The 22,506-nt window shown below is 35.2% G+C and overlaps 1 protein-coding gene across 1 annotated transcript in view; it reads right to left on the bottom strand.

Annotated features, from left to right (window-relative positions):
- Nucleotides 1-15,452, bottom strand: part of LOC114285419 (Afadin/alpha-actinin-binding protein) — a 30,466-nt gene extending 15,014 nt beyond the window's left edge. Inside the window, exons 1-10 of the mRNA XM_028228462.2 lie at nucleotides 15,268-15,452; nucleotides 15,125-15,153; nucleotides 14,922-15,033; nucleotides 14,742-14,839; nucleotides 13,998-14,094; nucleotides 13,793-13,882; nucleotides 13,639-13,701; nucleotides 13,428-13,502; nucleotides 13,281-13,346; nucleotides 13,131-13,208 (exon numbers count right to left, since the gene is read on the bottom strand). Coding sequence (XP_028084263.1) covers nucleotides 13,131-13,208; nucleotides 13,281-13,346; nucleotides 13,428-13,502; nucleotides 13,639-13,701; nucleotides 13,793-13,882; nucleotides 13,998-14,094; nucleotides 14,742-14,839; nucleotides 14,922-15,033; nucleotides 15,125-15,153; nucleotides 15,268-15,300 — 741 coding nt within the window. The 5' untranslated portion in view covers nucleotides 15,301-15,452. The remainder of the gene's footprint in view (nucleotides 1-13,130; nucleotides 13,209-13,280; nucleotides 13,347-13,427; nucleotides 13,503-13,638; nucleotides 13,702-13,792; nucleotides 13,883-13,997; nucleotides 14,095-14,741; nucleotides 14,840-14,921; nucleotides 15,034-15,124; nucleotides 15,154-15,267) is intronic.
- Between the last annotated feature and the right edge of the window lie 7,054 nt (nucleotides 15,453-22,506).

The raw sequence follows: 22,506 nt of genomic DNA, 5'->3' as shown, positions 1-22,506 counted from the left end.
ACTTAATCGACAATTGGAATAGAAAAATGGATAAAGCCCATGAAGCCCACACCTTGCGCCTCGAAAAAAAGCCCTCGCCTCAGCGCCTAAGCTGCGCCTTGCATGTTGTGCCTCGCCTTGATCTGTTCGAAGCGCAAGACTGCGCCTCATTGCGCCTCGTGCTTAGGCTCGCGCCTAAGCGCGCCTTTTAAAACACTGCCCTAACATACTCTAACCTAACAAAATTCTGAAATATTCAAAAAGTTTATTATGCCGCATGTGAGCAACCCCTTATAAATAAGAGGTCTTACCCTATTTATATCTCACTCAATTTGAAAAGTCCAAACTCACTCAATTTTAGGCAAAATTTGTGCCTAACTTGAGGTTCTGGAATTCTAGTTTCATTTGAAATTGGTTTCACTCAAGGATTCAAACTAGATCCTGAGTTACAGTCTTTGGAAAGTCGGGTGCTACTCTATTACTCCAATTACAAAAACAGTTGAATAATCTTAGTTTTGGTCAACCAAGAGTAGCCTAGATGTCTTCTAAGGTCTAAGTCTTGATCCTAGATGATTTTACCTAAGACAGTTTTTGTCTTGTTACTTGGCATCCTTCTAAATGATGAAACTTGGCTCTTAATGCTTAGCCTTTGACCTCTTTAACTCTTTGATGCCATTTTAAAATTATCCAGACCTTGAGGCTCATATGAGCTTGCACTGTTGAGAGAGTCATCACTGACTCCCTTTCCTCTGAAATTTTCTCTTCCTTTCTCTCTCTAGAAGTTTCTTGCTCTAGATATTTGTCCTAGGCTTATCTCTCTAAACTGTAGATTTTGCCTAATGGAAGTGATGGTTGTGCATTAAAGAACCTTTGGTTGCCACCTTTAATGGAGATTTCCTGAGTGTTCAATGTCGATGGAGGCAACTGAGACTAGTAGCTATAAATAGGAGATAGGCCTTAGTTGCGTATAAGGTGTCAGAGTGTGTTGTATTCAAGTCTTGTGTGCAAGTGGTGTCTCTTAAGGGTCTTGGGTCAAGTCAACATAAGTATTATAGTGAGTTCTTGTAGAGAGTACTTGAGTGTACTATTGTAGTGTACAAGTGTCTTGTGTACTTGGGAGTGCTATTAATAAAAGCTACTCTCTTTTTTTTTATTTTGTCAAACTCAACAATTTGGTATTAGACCTTGGTTGTATAGTACCGTGAACAATTGAGATTGATATGGGTGTTGTTGCAGCTAGTGTTACCCAAAAATGCCACTACCCTAGTGATTTACATTTCGGAACAGACATTCCGAAACATGGTACACTTCCATTCCAAAACGGACAATTTAGCAATAAAAAATGATCGTAAAATTTTCCAATAGGATGGGGAAAAATCAAATTTTATGAACTAAAATATAAAGAGTGGAGTTTTCACATGACCAGTGTTTTAAAAAGCGAGCCTAGGCGCTAAGCGAGGCGAGACGAGGTGCAGGGTTGGCGCTCGAAGCAGACGAAGCGAGGCGCATTGCAAGAAGCGCACATAAGGTGCTGAGGCGCACGCCTTTCGCCTAGGCTCAAAGCGCACGCTTCGTGTGCTACGGCTAGGCTTGACCTGTTTTGTGTTTGTGTACTAGCCACATAGGATTAAAACTCTTATACAATACAAATCTATTGGTGAGCTTGTTCGAATCAACGAAGCCCCTTGTTGCGACCAAAATTTGAGCTTCAACATCAACGTCGTCTTCAGGTTCGCCTCTTTCGTTTCTTCTTCTCTCCTCTTCTTCTTCTTCTTCGTCTCTGTTGTTCATTTCTTCTTCTCTCATCTTTTCTCTCTCTGTTTTTCGCTTCTTCTCTTTTCTCTTCTTCTTCTTCTTCTTCTTCTTTGTTTTTTAGTTTTTCTCCTCTTCTTTCATCTGTCTTTTCTTCTCTTCACTGGTTTCTTCTTCAGCTTTTTTTTTAATTCTTTCTTCTTCATTTTTTAATTCTTCTCTTCTCTGGCCTCTATTTTTTTTTTTTTTTTTTGCCTTTTCTTGTCCTGTAAAAAAAAATAAAATAAAAAACATCTTGTTGAGTCAAATGTCGAGTGCTGAAAGTGGAAAGAAAGATCTAGCATGGAAGTATTCAACGATGGTAAATCCCGGAAACCTAAGTAAGTTCAAATGCAATTTTTGTGGAAAAGAGATGAATGGGGGTGTCTGTCGAGTTAAGCAACATCTTGCTGGAGGGTATAGGAATGTGACTAAATGTGTTAGATGCCCAACTAAGATTAGAGAGGAGATTTTTGAGTTTATGGCTAAAAAAAAGCAAGTTAAGGAGCAAATCAACTTGATGCCCGGTTTTAATGATATGGTTAATGAAGAAGATTTTGAGGATAGGGATGATCTTGTAGAACTCCCTCAGCATGGTAAAAAGTCCATTCCTACTCAAGGTTCTACTCAAAGAACCAGCTCTGGTCCTGTTCAATCCAAACTTAAAAGGCCTAGGAAGATAGGGCATATGGATTGTTTCTTCACACCTGATCCAAATGTGGTGGCGCAAAAACAAAAAGACAAGGGGAAACAAAGTAAAATTGATGAAAATGATCCCTATAGGAAAGAGTTAATGGAACGCACATATGTTAGAATTGTAAGATGGATGTATGACGTTGGGATTCCTTTCAATGCAGTGAATTATGACAGTTTTGGGCCAATGATTGAAGCTATCGGGCAATTTGGTCCTGATTTGAAACCACCAACTTACCACATGATACGAGTTCCTTACCTCAAAAAAGAAGTGAATCACGTTAACAAATTGATGAAGGAAAATAGAGACGATTGGGCAAAGTATGGATGTTCTATAATGTGCGATGGTTGGACAGATAAGGGAAATAGGACTTTGCTTAATTTCTTAGTGAATTGTCCGAGAGGCACCATGTTTATTGAATCCATTGATGCATCTAGTTACTCAAAGGATGGAAATAAGATGTTTAATTTGCTCGATAATTTTGTGGAGAAAATTGGAGAAGCGAATGTGATCCAAGTCGTCACAGATAGTGCAGCAGCAAATGTGTTGGCAGGTAAAAATCTTTAGAAAAACTTATTATGTTATTAGTTTGCAACATAAACCATTTTGTTTCATATCATTAATTTTGGTGTTTTGCTTGTTACTTCTAATAGGGAAGTTTTTGGAGGCAAAGAGACCCCACTTGTATTGGATGCCTTGTGCAAGCCATTGTTTGGATTTTATGTTGGAAGATATCTTCAAATTACCCAATTTTAAGAAGACATTTGAAAGGGCAATTGGGATACATGGTTACATTTTTTTTTCTTTTTTTTTTTTTAATGGACAGCAACAAAAGGGATTTTATTAATTAATTAAAAGGAGATAACAAAGGGAGGACAAGATGCCCTTATACAGTGAGGAGAAAATGACGACGACCAAAAGAAGACAACAAGTAAGCATTCCAAAATACTATGATTGACAAACAGCTCCCCAATCCTTGGATATCAGAAAAAATGGAACTCCTTTAAATGGGATAGACACATAAGCCAAAACAAAGCCAAGTGACACGCCTACTCCCATACCAAATCGGAATCCACCTCCTTACCTTCAAAAATTCGTGCATTCCTCTCCAACCAAATAGTTCAAAATAGCAAAGAAAATGCATGACAACATGATGTGGCTTTCTTATTGCCACCAAAGTAGCAAAAATTAATTTAAAGCATAATATGAAGCACGGGTATTTCGAAAAATATGTCGTACCTATACCGGGTACTTACCGGTATATGGTACTACTTTTGCATACGTACCAAGTACACGAAACACATACATAATTTTTTTTTTTCTTCTTAATTTTTGACATACCCAAACATACCTAGTATATACCCAAACCATACCGTACCTCAAATAACATGTCCTTCTACAGAGATAAAATTTATTTCACTAGACTTCTATTTTATTTTTAGTTTTATACTTAGCATGATTTTAAAATTTAGCTATAGTTTGTAAGTTATTTAATATAATGACATTTAATTTTAACATTAAATGTTAATTGTAGGTTGGATTTTAACAAATTAAACCATTTAATCAATTTTTGCATTACTCCAAATTAAAAATAAATATTTTTTACAAACGTACCAAGCCGTACCCGAACCTTACTTTTTTTAATTTTACCATATTAATGCACCCGTATCATACCAGTACCAGTACTCGTACCCGTACCAGTGCTTCATAGGCATACAAACACTCAGAGCCACCCACTATAAATCATAAAGCCCAAAAAGGCACAACCATAATTTGAGAGCCACTAGACAATGAAGAAATAAATGATTCACCCATTCTGCATTCTTCCCACACATTATGCACTATTGAGGACATAGGAAATGATAAGGTAATAGGTATCCTCTTTTGGAAAAGATCATTGGTCATAATGCTTCCATGAGCTAAAGACCACATGAAATCCTTCACTGTAAGAGGTACAACTTCTTTCCAAATTTTCTTGTGAAATAACGAAGGAACGGGCATGTCAATGATTTTTTCAATAAAGGATTTACACAAGAAAACACCAGAAGAATTGATATTCCATATCCTCTTATCACAACTGAAAGGAGACAAAGAAATCCCATCAATCAGAGACAACAAAGATGCCAATTGAATAGACTCCCTATCACTAAAAATTCACGATAAAATTAAAATTCATGATTTTGGTGCAAAATTAGAGAATGCCAAGGACGCAATGGTAACATTCTAAGAGCAGACCATTATGTATAAAAGCGGAAAAGCTTTATCGAAATAAGAATCTCCTGTAAGTTTTTGAATAATCTTGTATATTCAATTGTGGCTAATTACAAAGAATACAACTGATTATATAGCACTCCTAACCCTAATACTAAAAAGAAAATAGAATATGCACAATCCCTAAAATATCTCAGAATATATACACAAAATAGACTACCATATATACATAGATACACAAATATTCTCACAACCCCGCTCAAACTGAAGGTATTTTAGCAAAAAATACTAAGAGTTTGTCAAGAAGAAACTGAAACCGAAACCGAAACCGAAACCGAACAATGGTTTGAGTCTTGGCAAAGAAGTCAGCAATTTGCAAAGCCACAGAGATGAAAGGAAGCGAAATAGAACCAGACTGCAGATGCTGATAGACATTCGTCCATTCATGAAAGACAGTGTTATGGGCAATCTGAATAGCACTGTTGTTGTCATAGTAGAGAGAGGTCGGAGAGGACTGAGAAGCGCCCAAGGTAGATAAGAGACAATGAAGCTAGACAATCTCAACAGTGGCATGAACCATAACACGGTACTCAGTTTCGACAGTAGAATGGGTAACAACAGTTTGTCTCTTACTTTTCCAAGAAATCAAGGAATCTCCAAGAAACATATAGAAACTAGAAGTGAACTTGCGATCATTGATGTCTCTAGCCTAACTAGAATCAACATAAGCCACCAAGTCCAAGGAAGAAGTAAAAGATAATAGCAAGCCTTGAAAGATAGTACCTCGGACATAGCAAAGAATCCGAATCAAAACAGCCTAACGTGTAGAAGAAGGAGTAGAAATGAACTGGCTAACCACATGAACAACATAGGCAAGATCAAGGTGAGCGACAGTCAGATAGACTAAGCGACCCACAAGCTTTCGATATAAATTTTAAAAGTGCAAAGAGATGCTGCTTGACCTCAGAGATAGCAGAAGAGTCAAAGCCGGTGATGATCATATCATCCACATAAAGTAATAAAGCAACAAAACCAGATGAGGTATGGAGAAGAAACAAAGCAAAATCCTAGGCACAAGAATGAAACCAAAGCTGAGTAACAATTGTCTGAAAACGATCATACCAAGCACGAGGAGATTGATTCAATCCATAAAGAACATGCCGAAGACGACAAAATTGTCTAGAGGAATGGAGGAGGCCAAGGGGAGTGTTATCCTAGTAATGACAACCCAAGGGAGGGTGAATTGGGTTTTCAAATATTTAAAAAATAATGAAAACTAATGTAGTTTGAGCTAACTCATAAATAAAACAGAGATATAAAACTAAGCAAACTATAACTGATGAAAAGGTAATGCAAATAATCACACAAGAAAATATATGCAGAGATAAGACAAAGGAAAAGAGATACCAACACCACAATTTATAGTGGGTTGGCTTAAATATCCTCAGAAATTTCTCCAGTATCTTCAAATAGCGATACAACCCATAGCTTCACAAGTGTTAGTGAACCTTGACAACAAATGATCAACCCCTAATCACTTAAGCCAACTAGTTTTGAATCTAATGCCTAGTCACACCAAACCCAAGTGATTTTATCCCAAAAACTACTCACAAAAAAGTCCCAACTAGTTTTGAATCTAGTGCCTAGTCACACCTAACCCAAGTGATTTTATCCCAAAAACCACTCACAAAAAGTCCCAACTAGCTTTGAATCTAGTGCCTAGTCACACCTAACTCAAGTGATTTTATCTCAAAAACCACTCACAAAAAAAGTCCCAACTAGTTTTGAATCTAATGCCTAGTCACACTTATCCCAAGTGATTTTATCTCAAAAATCTCTCACAAGAGTAAGAAGAAGGGAGTGCAAACCCTTTTACAACAGAAGTTTAACTCTCAACAAAATTCTCACTCAAAAATGTATATCCTAATAAAGATCACAGTAGAGAGCTTTCTCAGTATAACAGCAAACTTTTCTTGAATATCACTAATGTTTATTGCTTCTTCTGTATATTTCAACTGAGACTAGAATGCTCCTATATCTTCAAAAATTTGACTATTGGAGCTTCAAAAAAACTAGCTGTTAGAATTGATTTCATTTGAATAAGAAATTCCAAAATCAATTCCTTTTGATGAATCTTCTATGTTGAACCTCTCTAAATGAGAGCATTTTGAATTTTGAATTTTTGTATTCTTCAATTAACCCCATAGTCCATGCTTTCCTTTCTCATGCATATATTAAGGTTAAAATAGCACACTAGAGGAATCTTCAAATTCAAATTCTTGCTCTAAGCTTCCTTTCTTGCATACCAACACATTGCAATTTGTCTGGAAAAAATTCTGACCAATCCCTTTGATTATGCAATATTTCAAAAAAAACTAATCATTTTCATACTCTCAAGAACTCTTTATCAGAATCATGTCAAATAAGTCTTCATCTTGTTCTCCCGAAATAAGTCTTAAACTTTCTTTATGTCTCCCCCTCCATCTCCCTATTTTTTTAAAAAATCAAATTTGAAAATATATTTTTGGGGTTTTCTTTTATCAAATTAATTTATATTTTAAAAAAATAAAAATAAGTGATGAGGATTGAAACTCTTTATCAGAATCATGTCAAATAAGTCTTCAACATTTTTTATCTTGTTCTCCAGAAAAGTCATACTCTCAGAACCACGGGGTTGTAGCCTATGTGCTAACCCTTTGACCATCAAGTCTCTCCTAAGGAAAGGTCATGGGTACCACTCTTGAGAGTGGAATAGGAGGCAAGACTTTGTGCCTATGAAGCACAGATGCGGATGCGGATGCGGATACGGGTACACCGATACGGCAAATACTTAAAAAAGTAGGGCACGGGTATGTTAATTTATTTTTTTTTTTTTTTTTTTTTCAATTGATGGCTAAACATCCAACATACAAATCAAAGTTTCAATATCAAAACTAAAAGGAGAAAAGTTTGTCAAAAAAGTTACATAATTCTTTCTTTTTCTTTTTTGATTGTTTAAAACAGGATGCAAAAGAGAACAAAATCATAACTCATAGGTAAAGGGTGTTGGAAATAAATTACTTGATATTTTCAAAATTGAAAGAAGAATAATAAACACTGCAATAAATTCTAGCAGCAGCCAAAAAAAAACACCTCACCATACCGGTGCACACCCAAATGTATTTGCCGTACCCGACATGTATTCGGCGTACCCGGTACGCATACCCGCACCCGATACTCGTACGGCATCATTTTTGGAGTACCCGTATTTCATAGCTTTGTGCTTACAAGAAGAAAGAGTGAGTTCAACTCCCCCTTAGTGCTAATCTAACAACTTACCACCAACACTCGCCGATAAAAAATATTTAAAAAAAAAAAAAAATTCACTCTCAGGAACTCTTTATCATAATCATGTCAAATAAGTCTTATACATTTTTTTATCTTGTTCTCCCAAAGTAAGTCTCGCTCTTTTTTCTTCTTTTTTTTTTTAATTTTTATAAAAAAAAAAATTAAAAAAGAGGATAAATTATAATACCTCATGAGATTTGCTTAAAATACTGATTGTCCCCGTAATTCTATAAAATACATTACACCCCTTCAAGTTTACAATACATTACAAATTACTCTTTTTATTAATAAATCACCCAGTAAACTAATAATTTTTAATTATGTCATAAATATATTTCAATTAACAATTCATGTAATTTTATAGTTGTACAAAAGAGTAGTTAAGAATTCTAATTTTTTCTATTAAAAAAAAAAAAAATTCTAACAGAAATGCATTTGCAATTTCTAAAACCACAAAGGACAATCCGTATTTTAAGCAAAGTGTATTTGTAATTTAACCAACAAAAAGAAAGTTCACCACCCACCCCTAGCAGAATTGATTGCGAGAAACTTCATAGTTCATTTCTTGTTGAAAATGGTGCATGCAGACGTCAAAATTGCAATATAAAACCATTAATCAAAAGACTAAGAAAATTTCCAAGAAACTTGGAGTCGTCTAAGTATAAGCTTGTTATACCAGATTACGAGTCTACAAACGTTATGGAAAGCAGAAAACAAACAGTAAGTGTGTGAAGTGTGTTTTTGTTTTTTTACAATGATTTTGATCTAAGCTTGTTATTGTTCTTGTTATATTAGACTGCGAGTCGTGTGTGTAGTGCATTTTTGTTTTTGTTTTTTTCCATTGATTTTAATATCTATATATATATATATATATTTTATTTTATTTTGATAAATGAAATTTTATTACCACAGCATCAAGAAGATGCCAAAAGAATACAACCCCGCCAAACGGGGGCCTAACCAACTATATCATCAACAAAGTCTAAGAAAGCAAATAAATCTGGATTCACCCTTCCTGAAACCCAACTGTACAAAACTCTCAAAAACCAACCCTCTAAACGTACAACGGATTGAGCACTACCTTGAAAAACCCGACAATTCTACTCCAGCCAAACCGACCACATCAAACACAAAGGCGCTATTGCCCAAGCCTTCTGCCGCCGCTTCCCAACTCGACCACCTCCCCAACAGCACAACACATCCATGACCTGCCTCGGCTAAACCCAAACCACACCAAACAGAGAGAAAACAATCACCCACAAACGAGAAGCAAATGGGCAATGGAGCAACAAATGGCCCACTATTTCCGCATCCGCACAACACATACAACACCAATTAACCAAAATATGATGGCGACGGATCAGATTATCAATAGTCAAGATCCTACCAAAAACTGTTGTCCACACAAAGAAAGCCACCTTAGATGGAACACCAGAAACGCACACACCACACCAAGGGAAAGCTCCCCCTCCACCACCATCACACAAGGACAAATAAAAAGACGAGACTAAAAAAACACCTTTAGCCACTACTAGAACTCCCCAAACCAAATCGTCCTCCCCCTCCCGCCCAACCTTGACCCCATACAAAAAGGTCAACAACTCCACCAACTGCCTACATCCCAATCCTGAGTTTGGTGGCGAAGAACAATATCCCAAACCAACCCCTCCCCACCTCCAGCCAAATAAAAAGCCACCAACACATCAAGGTCCACCACCAACGTGAAGATCAAAAGAAAACACTCTTGTAGGGTAACCTCCCCACACCAGTTATCCTTCCAAAATCGTACCCAAACTCCATTGCCCGCCCGAAACTGGACTCTCTCCCAAAATTGATCCCTACCCAACCAAATCCCCTTCCACAACCTACACCCATGAGAACCCCCCACCACCCTAGTACACCACTCTCCCCTCCCTAACCCATACTTGGACGCCACCACCCTCCGCCACAGGTGATCCCATTCCTTAGAAAACCTCCATAGCCACTTCCCTAACAAAGCCAAATTAAACTTACACAGCCTACGCACCCCTAACCCTTCATCCTGCTTAGAACAACAAACCTTCTCCCAATTAACGAGATGATACCGAAACTCACCACCATCGCTGCCCTACAAAAAATTCCGTTGCAGCCCTCTAACCGACGAGCCACCGACACAGGAATAACGTGCATTGACATAAAATAAGTCGGAATACTGCCTAGCATACTCTTCCCCAAGGTTAGCCTCCCCCCCTTAGACAAATACTGCCTCTTTCATCCTGCAAGCCAGCGCTGAACCCTTTCTAACACCCTATCCCACAACCCCTACGCCTTACAAGGAGCCCCCAAAGGCAACCCCAAATAAGACACCGGCAAATGAGAAACCTTGCAACCCAAAATGGCTGCCAAAGACGAAAGTCGAACAAACTCCCCCACCAGAATCAATTCTAACTTTGCCAAGTTAACCTTCAAACCTGAGACCATCTCAAAGCATAACAAGACACATCGCAAATACCTCAACTGCTTGGGATCAACGCTGAACCCTTTCCAACACCCTATCCCACAACCCTCGAACAAGTTAAAGAATCTAGAGTCAGTTTGCTAGTCCATAATTATGAACTCTTTAAAATGAAACCTGACGAAACTATTCCTCAAATGTTTACTCGCTTTACTGATATTATTAATGGTTTAATTTCTCTTGGCAAAATATATACTAATGCTGAAATTGTAAGAAAAGTACTTAGGTCATTGCTAAAAAGTTGGGAGACAAAAGTCATTGCTATTACCGAAGCTAAGGATTTATCAAAGCTAAGTCTAGATGAGTTAATGGGATCTCTTTTAACTCATGAGCTCATAATGCAAGAAGGAAAAGAAGAGGAGGACAACAATAAGAAGAAAGGAATAGCGTTCAAATCTACCTCGAAACATCAAGAGGATGAGGAAGATGATTCAAGGAAATGGCGCCTTATAAGGAGCCCCCAAAGACAACCCCAAATAAGACACCGGCAAATGAGAAACCTTGCAACCCAAAATGGCCGCCAAAGACAAAAGTCGAACAACCTCCCCCACTAGAATCAATTCTGCCTTTGCCAAGTTAACCTTCAAACCTGAGACCATCTCAAAGCATAACAAGACACATCGCAAATACCTCAACTGCTTGGGATCAGCCCCACAGAAAATCAAAACATCATTAGCATACAAGAGGTGAGAGACACCAACCCCTTCTGCCACCAAAAAACCTTCCAACAAACCAGCCTACCTTGCCCGAAACAACAACTGACTCAGCACCTCCATGACAAGAATAAACAACAAAGGCGACAAAGGATCCCCTTGCCACAATCCCCAAAACGTTGGGAAGTAACTTGCCGGCGACCCATTCACCAATACGGACATCCGCACCGTCGAAATACAAAACAAAATCCATCGCCTCCACCTATCCCCAAAACCCATACGCTCTATAACAGCCAACAAAAAATCCCAACTAACATTATCATAGGCCGCCTCAGACCTCGTTTGGGATGTTACTAAATTAGCCAATTAGTTAAAAAGTTACTAAATTAGCCAATTAGCCAATTAGTCATACCAAAAAGTCAACAATTACGGCTTCTCTCTACTTTTTACACAGCTTTTCGTAATTAGTCAAAAAGTCATCCCAAACATACAAGTTTTTTTTACCAACCTTTTTAGCCAATTAGCCAAAAAATTACTAAATTAGCATGTTCCCAAACGAGGCCTCAATATCCAACTTAGTTCTTTCATGGCATGAAACCAAAAGTTCCCTTCCTAGCATCTCCACATCCAAAAGTTTCCTCCATAGTTAGAATGGGTTGTGATTGTCTAAGCTAATGGAGTTCATTCTATTCTTAGAATCGGTTGTCATTGTCACATTTTCCACAAAGAAAAAATAGAGTTTCATGAGCAATTTTCTTTAGATTTTGTTAATTCATTAATTATTATAAATAAAAATGGAGAAGGAAGGAAAGGAAAAGAAAAGAAAAAGAACGCCTAATGCCAATTCCATGCTAAACTGCTTTATCTTGTGTCATGCCAATTGCATGACATTGTGCAGGAATGGAGTCAAGTATTACAACTCAAAAGGTTATGGTCATTTGGAACCTTAATTCCTACTTAAGTTGTCCCACTAAAATGAATTCATTGCATATAATTTCACATAGCTCAAGCTTTTAAAACTAGTAATCTGGAAATGCTTCCTCTTTGTTAGCCCGCAAACTATTGCTTATGCCACTGATATTGTCACCTTCCCCATAAGTTGTATCTTTGAATAAAATGTTCACAAAAATGTAGATTACAAAAATATATATATATACGTTTTCAAAGTTGTGATTAATATTTGCCTCCCAGATTAATTTTTCAGCTTCACCACTGCCCACCAGTGACAAAATAGGTCTTAGTAGCAGGAATCGTGGAAGGGACTCACGTTTCTGAGGAAAAAAACGCAATTATGCACTTCTGAGGAAGAATCGTGCTTCTAATGTGAGAGAAATGCGATCTCGAGCTCTCAATCTCTCTGTCTCTTGATCTTCTTCTCTCGCGATCGCTATCTCAATCTCGTTCTCTATTTTGATCTCCTCTCTTGATCTCTCTGTCTCAATCTCCTTCTCTCTATCTTTCAATTGTGCTGTGCATTTGTAAGAGAAGAGAGATAGAGTTTGACAGACTTGGTTTGTATGCTAAACCCTAGTAGGCTTTAGACCCAGACAAACATTTGTTTGGGTTTGTGGGCTGTTTTATTTAGTATTTGGGTTACTAGATGGTTTGTATAACCATCACAAAAAAAAAAAAAAGGGCTTTTGGGCTGTTTGTTCCACAAATTCAAATACAAAAATATAAAATACAAAAAATATATCTACAAAATAAATAGATTTTAATTCTATGTAAATTTAACAACACAAAATAAAATACAATTTATAAGAATTTATGATAGTTATAATATATTTCAAATATTAATTGGCGAAAAATAATTATATCTCACAATATATTTTTTATATAATATATATAAACGCTCCCAACCTACGACTCTCTTAGGGATCACAATTCCCCGCTCCCGCTTCGTGCAACTAAGAAATAAGTATAGCAATGCAATCACAAACAATAATAAACAATCATCAATTTGCTCGAACAGTTAACCTACCTGCATTGAACGTAATAATGCCCTCAAATCAGCATTCTCTGCCACTAGTTCTTGATTTTTTGCCTCATAAGCATCCACCTGCCAATACCATTTAATCACAGATAAGCTAAGTGGTGACAAAAATCGAAGTAAGTCAATCATGCTCCATACAATCTTTTTATAGAAGTCATTATCAGCCTTTTTCCCGTTCCATGTGCCACGTTGTCGTCCTTCTTTCTGTTGACATGGAACACAAAGACCATTAGAGAAATGAATTTTAAATATTTCAGGTCACAAAATTAGTAATTAATCAATTACCTGAAGTAAATTCATTATCTCCATGCCTGATCTAGATTCCTTCTTTTTCTCCATTAATACTTGATTTAACCTCTCCTGAAAGAAAAACACTATCACTCTGTAATTCCCATCTAATTTACCTTTCTAAATATATATGATTCATGTGATATTACATAGTTTAAAATTTGCAGATTTCCTTTCGAGGTTAACCAGGATGCGATAAGGACCCTACCTGCAACTTTATATACTCCTTTTCTTTTTTCTTCATCTCATGTATTTGTTGAGTTCTCACTTGCTTTTGCAACATTAAGGAAGTGTTCAGGTCAGTACATCCAACATGCAAGTGTCAAAAACAAACATTTCTATATAAATAAAAGGATTCTCACCTGATTACCAATAACCATCCTTTGAAATTCATCTCGTTCCTGCTGTAACTTCTCAATTTGGGCCTTAAATGCTGCTGTAGCTTTAGCTTCCTAACCATAATTCATTTAAACAGAATAAACAAGAGGATCAAGCCAATACAGAATGACCACTGCCATAAAAAGAATAATTGCACTTCACAGAAAGTAACAAAATCATGTCTCTAACCGTTCGAGTAATTGTTGCTATCTCCCTATCTTTCGCAGATAACTGGGCTTCAAGCCTCTCCACCTTGGCCTCTAATCTTGATATGTCAGACAGGAGTCTATGAAAAGAATATAAGTAAATGTTACCCCATCAATCAATTGCAATTTAAAACACACAAAAGGTCCATATCTAAAGAGATAATAATGTCCATTAATTTACAAACCGGTTTTTTTCTTTTTCTTTTTATTTTTTTATTTTTGGCATGTGTCTGTTGCCTTTGCGTTCTCTAAAATCTAGTATTATTTTTGTGCTGAGATGTATAATTTTTGCCATTTATTTCTCCAACATCACTGCTTCTAGTTTTTACTTCCGAAAACAGAAAAACATGTTTAGCAAAGTGCACCCCAAACAAGCCATTAAAACATTGTATTTCACACTTACATAATAAGATAGAAATTAACTCTCCAACTTTCTTTATCTTCCACACTTCCAATTTGGACACTATTTTTTTTTCTTTTGTCCCATGGTGATGGGCTAGGGGGTAGCCCTCCTCCTGCTATGCATAACCCCAAATCTCGATGAAGAGACGGGACTTTGATCACACATCTCTTTTAACACACCACCAAGAGACTTTGCAACTACTTCACACAACAATCCTACTGATCCGCATAGAGCCTACATTCTACAATGTGATATACCATACAAAGTGTAGGATTAAACTTAATTCACCAAAACAGTACAAATTGTCAGATCAAACAAACATACCGTTGTCTCTGCTCATTAGCTGACTCCCTAAATTCAATATCACGTTGCCTCTGCTGTAACAGTGCATATACACAATTGCAAGTGCGCGCAATCGAAACCTAGCAAACACACAAATTCCAAATGAAAGCCAAAACCAAAGATAAGCAAAATAACAAATCAAGAAAAACAAAGAGAGCATACCGGATCACTTGCAAACAGATCAAGCGACGCCGGAAATCCGAAGGTAACGAGCGTCTGGTTCAGGTATTTGGCGCAATGCTCCAAGTTTCCCACATCGGCAAATGTGTACTCGCTGTGTGAAAGAGTAAGAACTGTAGATTCAGCGCAATTCACATGTAATGAAGTGGAAACCCTAGAATTGGGGAAGACGAAGATGAGCTCACCTGATTCCGAAACTGGACTGACTTGATGACTGCAGAAAATTAGAGAGAGAGAGAGAGAGAGAGAGAAAATTGAGTTAGAGAGAGAAAATTAGGAGGAAATGATGAATTTGGAAGCACATTGTTAGGGTTCTGAGAGATGATACTCTGAGATCGAAGTCTACTTCAGTTGAAAGCATTGTTGAGAGATTCTTCAGAGATTGCAATGGTGGCTTTGGAGAGAGGGAGAGAGAGAGAGAGAGAGAGAGGGGGTTTTAAGAAGAGTGTGTGGGGTTGTGTGAAAAGGTAGATCTAAATGGTGGGGAAATTTGAAATAGAAGTTTACGAAAATTGAAACGGTTTAGTGGTAAATTCATTAATCTCACGTATGAGAACCGCCTTGTTTGGTTTGTATTTAAGTAACATGTTTTGAGATAAAAAGTATAAAAATTTATTTAGTTTAGTTTTTTTTTAAAAGATATTTTGAAAAATTATTTTGAGAGAGTTTTAGAAAAAGTAATTGATTTGATGTGTATGAGAGAGAGATTTGTTTGAAAAATTTGTCAACCAAACAAGTTTTGGAAAAAAAATTTGGAAAAATTTGTTTGGTTTGATTACTTTTGAAAAACTTATTTGTAGAGAATTTTTCTCAAAATTTCTTGAGAAACACAAACCAAACAAGGCCAACGTTTACTTTTTATTATTTTATTAAATTTGAATAAAAATTTCATTTAATATTGAGTGTTTTAACTGAAAATTTTGGGTTATGTTTGGTAGAGTTTTGGAACTTTAGGTTCAGGCATTGGTTCTCATGTAGTGTTTGTTTGCAGCTTTTAAAAATTAAATTCACGCTCATTTTTGAAAACTTGATCAAAGACAGGAAAATTTGGACTTACCGGATGTCCCACCTATCGTTCGGCCGATTGACCGAAATAGTGCTTTTTTTTTTTTTTTTTGCAATTGACACATGTTAGTTTTTATGTATTCAACAAAAAATATTTTTCGAATTTAAAAAAAAAATTATGAGCTTTAATAGAATTTTGAGTTGTGTGTTTGGTTATAAGTTGTAAGTTTTTGTATCAAATATCATATGTTACATCAAAAACTCTCCACTCAATTCAAAACTCATTCACCAAACAAATTTTTCACACTCAAATCATAATTTCAAAACTCATAAACTCCAAATACAACTCATATTCTTAAATCATATTTAGAAAACTCTACCAAACGCTACCTTTATTTTTTATCAAATTACAGGTCAATCAGGAGGATATTCGATCAATTGATTGAGTAGTATAAATTTACTGGAAGTTTGAAGTAAGGAAGAGGTTGTCTAGGAGGACAATTGACCAATTGTCCAGCCTATAATCCTAACAATAATTTGATGAAAGGCTCCAAATATCTTTAATTTGATGAAAAATTTAAAAAAAAATTCTCAATTTGATATTAGTTTGATGTTAATGTTGAAACACCAAAACTGAAACTTCTTTCAGCAAATTTAAATTTGATTAAAGAAAAGTGTAAACATTGAGACGCTCTTATTTTGAGTATTAGGCTTCTATTACCTCGTCCATTTTTATTTGAGAGAGAATTTGTGTTTGGTAGATTCATTTTAGGATTAATTCGAATCATTTATTTATTTTTGTGTTTGGTAGATTTATTTTGAGACTTATTTGAGCTATTTATGTTTTAGTTAATTACCTAAAATTTTTATTTACAAATGTTATGTTAGCTTAGGTTATATTTAATATTTTTTGAACCAATAAATCATATTTAGTAAAACTGATAATATTATCAGTTTTTTTCTAATTTTTAAAATTAAGAATATTATCAATTTTGCATAGTAATGTTCTAGATAATTGTTTCACTAACTGATAAAAAAAACAGAACATGAGATTAAACGTTTTTACCCTTCTACTTATTAGTTTGATTCAACTATCTAATAAAACTAAGAATATTAACAGTTTTTTTAGTTTTAAAACTGAGAACATTATTAGTTTTTTTCATTTTTAATTTTTTTTTTCAGTTTTGCATATCAATGTTCCATCATCATGCTCCTTTATATACACAAAAATTTCTGTTTTGCACAAAAAAAATAATTCAATTTTTTAAAAGTAGTTTTTTTTTTTTTGCACATATTTTTTTTTTTTAGCTTTTTCAATTTGAAAGTTGATTTTTAAAGTTTTGAAAATCAAAATAAATGTCAAATCATTATGTTCCTTTATAAATAACCATAAATGATGAACAATCATTATTTGAAATGCAATTTCGATTATTAAAATTTTAATGAGATTGAATGTCCAAAAAATCTTACTTAGGATTTAATGGAGTATAAGTTCATAAATTATGATTTATGTGTAAATGTCCCATTATTTTTTTATAGCACGTTGAGTATAATATTTATGTAAAAAATAAAATGATCAGAGATTGATAACTATATATTTGAATCAAATTTGTATTACAAAAAGTGAATGACTATTTTTAAAATTATATTTGTCATTTATTTTTTAAAAAACAAATATGATTCAAACATATAACTATCGATATTCAATCATCTTATTTTTTGCATGAATATTTTACTCAACGAGTCCTAAAAAGTGAATGGAACGAATAATCGAAATTGGTCCAAAAATTGGCCTACCACGCCCAAACTCTCTTTCAAGTTAAGATGACAACTTGAGATGAACCCTATTTTCAAATAGGATAAATTACACTCACTCCTCCTAAAATTTTAAAAACAAAAAAATAAAGTTAATCTCATATTTTTTATATAATTATATTCTTTTTTTTTAAAATTTAATTTACATAATATTTTTATCCTTTTACATCATTAATTGGTTAATTATATTTTTTACATAATTACACTCTTCTTTCTAAAATTTTAATTCACGTCACATTTGATTTTTCTCATCATTAATTCATTAATCATATAAATATAAAAGTAAGGTTATCATTTATTTTCTACTAAAATGTATATATTTATGTTTATTTATTTTAGCGTCTACTTCATTGATATTAATTCCAGTCACTTTAATCATACTAAAAAGGAGATTAATATAATTATGTTAAAGTATGAGAATAACTCTATTTTTTTTTTTCAAATCTCAAGTGATAGGAATGTAATTTACCTTTTAAAATACTATATATATTTTTTTGTTAATTATTATTCATTAGTTAGTAATTAGGAGTTTTATTATTAGAAAGTTAATAGCAATTTTCGTATTATTCCTTTCATCATTTGAAAATAACCACATAATTCCTACGTAATTTGTGGACCAAAACGTATACTAATTTCTGTTAACAGAATATATGTATTGACCTTTATACCATCTTTTTCTTCCCTTCTTCTAAATTAAATCTGTCTATCTATCTATATATACACATTGAATACATAATCTCTCCTATTGCACACCCTACCATAGCCACTACTTTGCAGCCCTCTTACTTTTCGCAGCCCTCCTCCATCCCACCAGCCACCACCACTACAGGAAAACATAGCAAAAAACACGGAGTTTTTAGCGACGCCGCGCCCCCCGTTGCAAAAAACTGTTTTTTGCGACGGTAACTTCACCTGTCGCAAATAATAGCCTTTAGCGACGGCACTTACCCGTCGGTAATGAAACTAAGTAGAGGGGTCGGAAATGCAGAAGTATTAGCGACGGTAAATAAAACCGTCGCAAAAAACCTTTTTTTTGAGACGGCATATATCATTTGCGACGGAAATTTGCCGTCGCAAAAAAGGATTAATTCAAACGGCGCCGTTTTACGACCTACTGCCTTCTATTTGCGACGGTCTACATCATACCGTCGCAAAAAGTCAAAAAAAAAAACCCCCCTCTTCTTTTTCCTGTTGCCGCTCGATCCTCCTCCCCAAATCCCTAACTTCACCCCCAAATTTCCCAAACGGGCTACGAGGAAGACAGCGGTGGTGCGGCGGCGACGGCGACAAGTAGTGGTGCTCCGGCGACGACTCTCTCTCCCTCTGCGTATGCTCTCTCTCTCTCTCTCTCTCTCTCTCTCTCGGTCTCTGTATATATATATATATATATAGATGAATGTCTGAAATCTGTCTATATATATATATATGCAATGTATATAAATCTATATATATATATATATAAATCTGAAATCTGTCTATATATATATATAAATCTGTTTATCTGAAATCTATATATATAAATCTGTCTATATATATGTATAAATCTGTCTATATATATGTCCAGAGACCCCCATTGTCAAAGACATGTTCTCACAGCTTTATTGTAGAGCTTGAATTTAGTACAAGTTATTGTTTAGGGGACACTCTATTTTCACACTTCATTAATAAAAGATTTAAAAGATGAAAACTCGTATTTTGATAAAGACATTATTCACAACAAAATTGACAATGAAACAGTGAGTTTTTATGTTTAAAATCATTTTTTTAGCACTACTTTATTCAATAAATCAATATTGAATTAAATGACATAGTTCGATAGGTAACGTTATGGGTGAGCATGGTTTGGTTTGGTTCAATTTTAAAGTAAATCAAGATCAAATCACTACCCAATTCCATAATTTTTTTAACTAAATTGAACTATAAAAATTTTGGAAACAAACCAAATTTAACCATAAAAGACCAGTTTGATTTGGTTTGAAATTAAATTTTTTATAAACCTTGTTATCGTTTACAATATGATCACAACATGCTTAAACATTAAATAATATACTATGATTTCATAAACAAGAACTTGTAGAACAAATTGCGAACAAAATATAAAATTTTGTAAACTTATGAACCACGTTGAATTTGTTAGGATATTTTCAATAAAAACAATAATATTATTAATAACATACTTTAATTGTTTGAATCGTCTCAAATTATATTGGTGTTTAAGAAGATTCAATTACAAATAACCATGAGACAAACTCAATTATAAAGTTTTAATAATAATATAAACTCAATTATAAAGTCATGAAGTTTTATCTTTAACTAATGGGGGTGTTTTTAACCACGGAAAGTCAGTGGAGGTCTGAAAAAACTTTACTAACGAAATAAAATTTTGACAATGGGGGTTTGATATCATACACATGTAATGGTTCGATTACAAATTTAAATTGCAAATGTTTAAATAAGTCATAAAAATATTTAAGAGAAAATAAAAAAAATACAAAAAAAAAAAACAGGATTTTAACCCTTATAATAAAATAAATCTTAAATTTTTAATTTAATTAATTTAAACCTTAAATAGGAATTTTAGACATTTCGTTAATTTGCCAAATAGGATGTCGAGTGAATATTTATGTGTAGGTATTATATTTAGAGTTACTTTGGTGAGATATTCTTGTGGATGTGTACAGATGATGGATAAGAGTTGGATTGATTTGCCAAATAGGATGTCGAGTGAATACATTAATGGGATTGATGAATTCCTTGTGTTTGCCTACACCAATAGGGTTGAAGGTTCGATGATCAGTTGTCCGTGTAGGAAGTGTGAGAATCGATACTATTTTGTACGAGATGGTGTACGGGAGCATCTGATTTTGAATGGTTTTTTTAAAAAATACAAACATTGGATTAATCATGGGGAATCTTACATATCTCTGCATAGTAATCGAGAGAATGAAACATTAGCTAATTTAGACATTGGAGATGATATGATTGGAATGATACAAGGGGCTATGGGAAATCCACATGCCGGTACAAGTGTTGAGGGTGATGAACCACAGGGGCCTGATCCCCGTGCATCTGAACCCCAGCTCGGTCCAAATGCAGAGACTGCAAAGTATTTCAAACTTCTTCAAGATGCACAAAGTGAATTGTATCCGGGTTGTCAGAAGTTCACATCTTTGTCATTCATTGTTCGACTTCTACATTTGAAGGTGCTTAATCAGTGGACGGACAAGTCTGTTGACATGTTGCTTGAGTTATTGAATGAGGCGTTTCCGTTGGGTGTGAAACTCCCGGACTCATATTATAAAGCTCAAAAGGTCATAACAGATTTGGGCTTCACGTATGAGACGTGGGATGCATGTCCCAACAGTTGCATGTTATTTTGAAACGAGGACGCCAATCTTGATAAATGTGTCATATGCAACAGTTCTAGATGGAAATCAAATGGTGATGGTGGTTCAAATGGTCCTAACACAGGTGGCAAACAAGTAGCTGCAAAACAGATGAGGTATTTTTCTTTAAAGTCAAGGTTGCAGAGGTTGTTTATGTCATCCAAGACGGCCAAGTTAATGAGATGGCATGCAGAGGAACGAACTGATGATGGTGTCTTCAGGCATCCTGCTGACTCCCTTGCATGGAAAGATTTTGACCGTCGGAATATTGACTTTAGTAATGATTGCCGAAGTGTAAGGCTTGGCTTAGCATCTGATGGTTTTAACCCATTCGGGACGATGAACATAGTTCATAGCACTTGGCCTGTTGTGCTCATTCCATACAACTTGCCGCCATGGATGTGCATGAAGCAACCATTTCTAATTTTATCTGTGCTTATTGACGGCCCGAAAGGACCTGGTGACAAGATTGATGTTTATATGCAACCGTTGATTGAGGAGTTGAAAGAACTATGGAATGAGGGTGTGTCAACATTTGATGCATCAACAAATCAAATGTTTCAAATGCATGCAGCTTTACTGTGGACAATTAGTGATTTTCCTGCATACGCAAACTTGTCAGGATGGAGCACTAAAGGAGAATATGCATGTCCTTGTTGCAATAAGGAAACTACATCGTGTTGGTTGAAGCATAGTAGGAAACAATCATACTTGGGTCATCGCAGATTTTTACCTACTGGCCATAAATTCCGGAAGGATAAAGTATCATTTGATGGTAGTCGGGAAGTCAGACTCAAACCAAAATTGTTGTCTGGAACTGAGATGTTGCTACAATTAGAATCTGAGGGTATTTTAACCCAATACAATAGGGATGACCTTAAGGAGAGGCATAGGAGACAGGTAGAGAAAGAGAAAGTTGGACATCGCACCCATAGTTGGAAGAAAAAGAGTATCTTTTATGAATTGCCATATTGGGAGCACAATCTAATAAGACACAACCTCGATGTGATGCATATAGAGAAGAATGTTTGTGACAATGTGTTGTGGACAATATTAGGGGTTGCAGGAAAATCGAAGGATGGTGTTAATGCTCGGCGTGATTTACAAGATATGAATATTAGAAAACCCCTACATTTGCAGTTAAGAGGGTCGAATAAAGCCTATTTACCACCAGCACAATTCACGATGACCAAGGATGAGAAAGATTTGTTCTTGAAAGTGTTGAAGGAAGTAAGAGTTCCCGACGGGTATTCATCCAATATATCACGTCGTGTGCGCTTACATGATAGAAGCATTGGGGGTCTTAAGAGCCACGATAGTCATATTCTGATGCAACAACTTATTCCATTGGCTATTCGCAG

This window comes from Camellia sinensis, chromosome 3 (genome assembly GCF_055761805.1).
Source record: "Camellia sinensis isolate YWXY chromosome 3, ASM5576180v1, whole genome shotgun sequence".
Lineage (NCBI taxonomy): Eukaryota > Viridiplantae > Streptophyta > Magnoliopsida > Ericales > Theaceae > Camellia > Camellia sinensis.
This window is presented reverse-complemented; position numbering and strand designations above follow the sequence as displayed.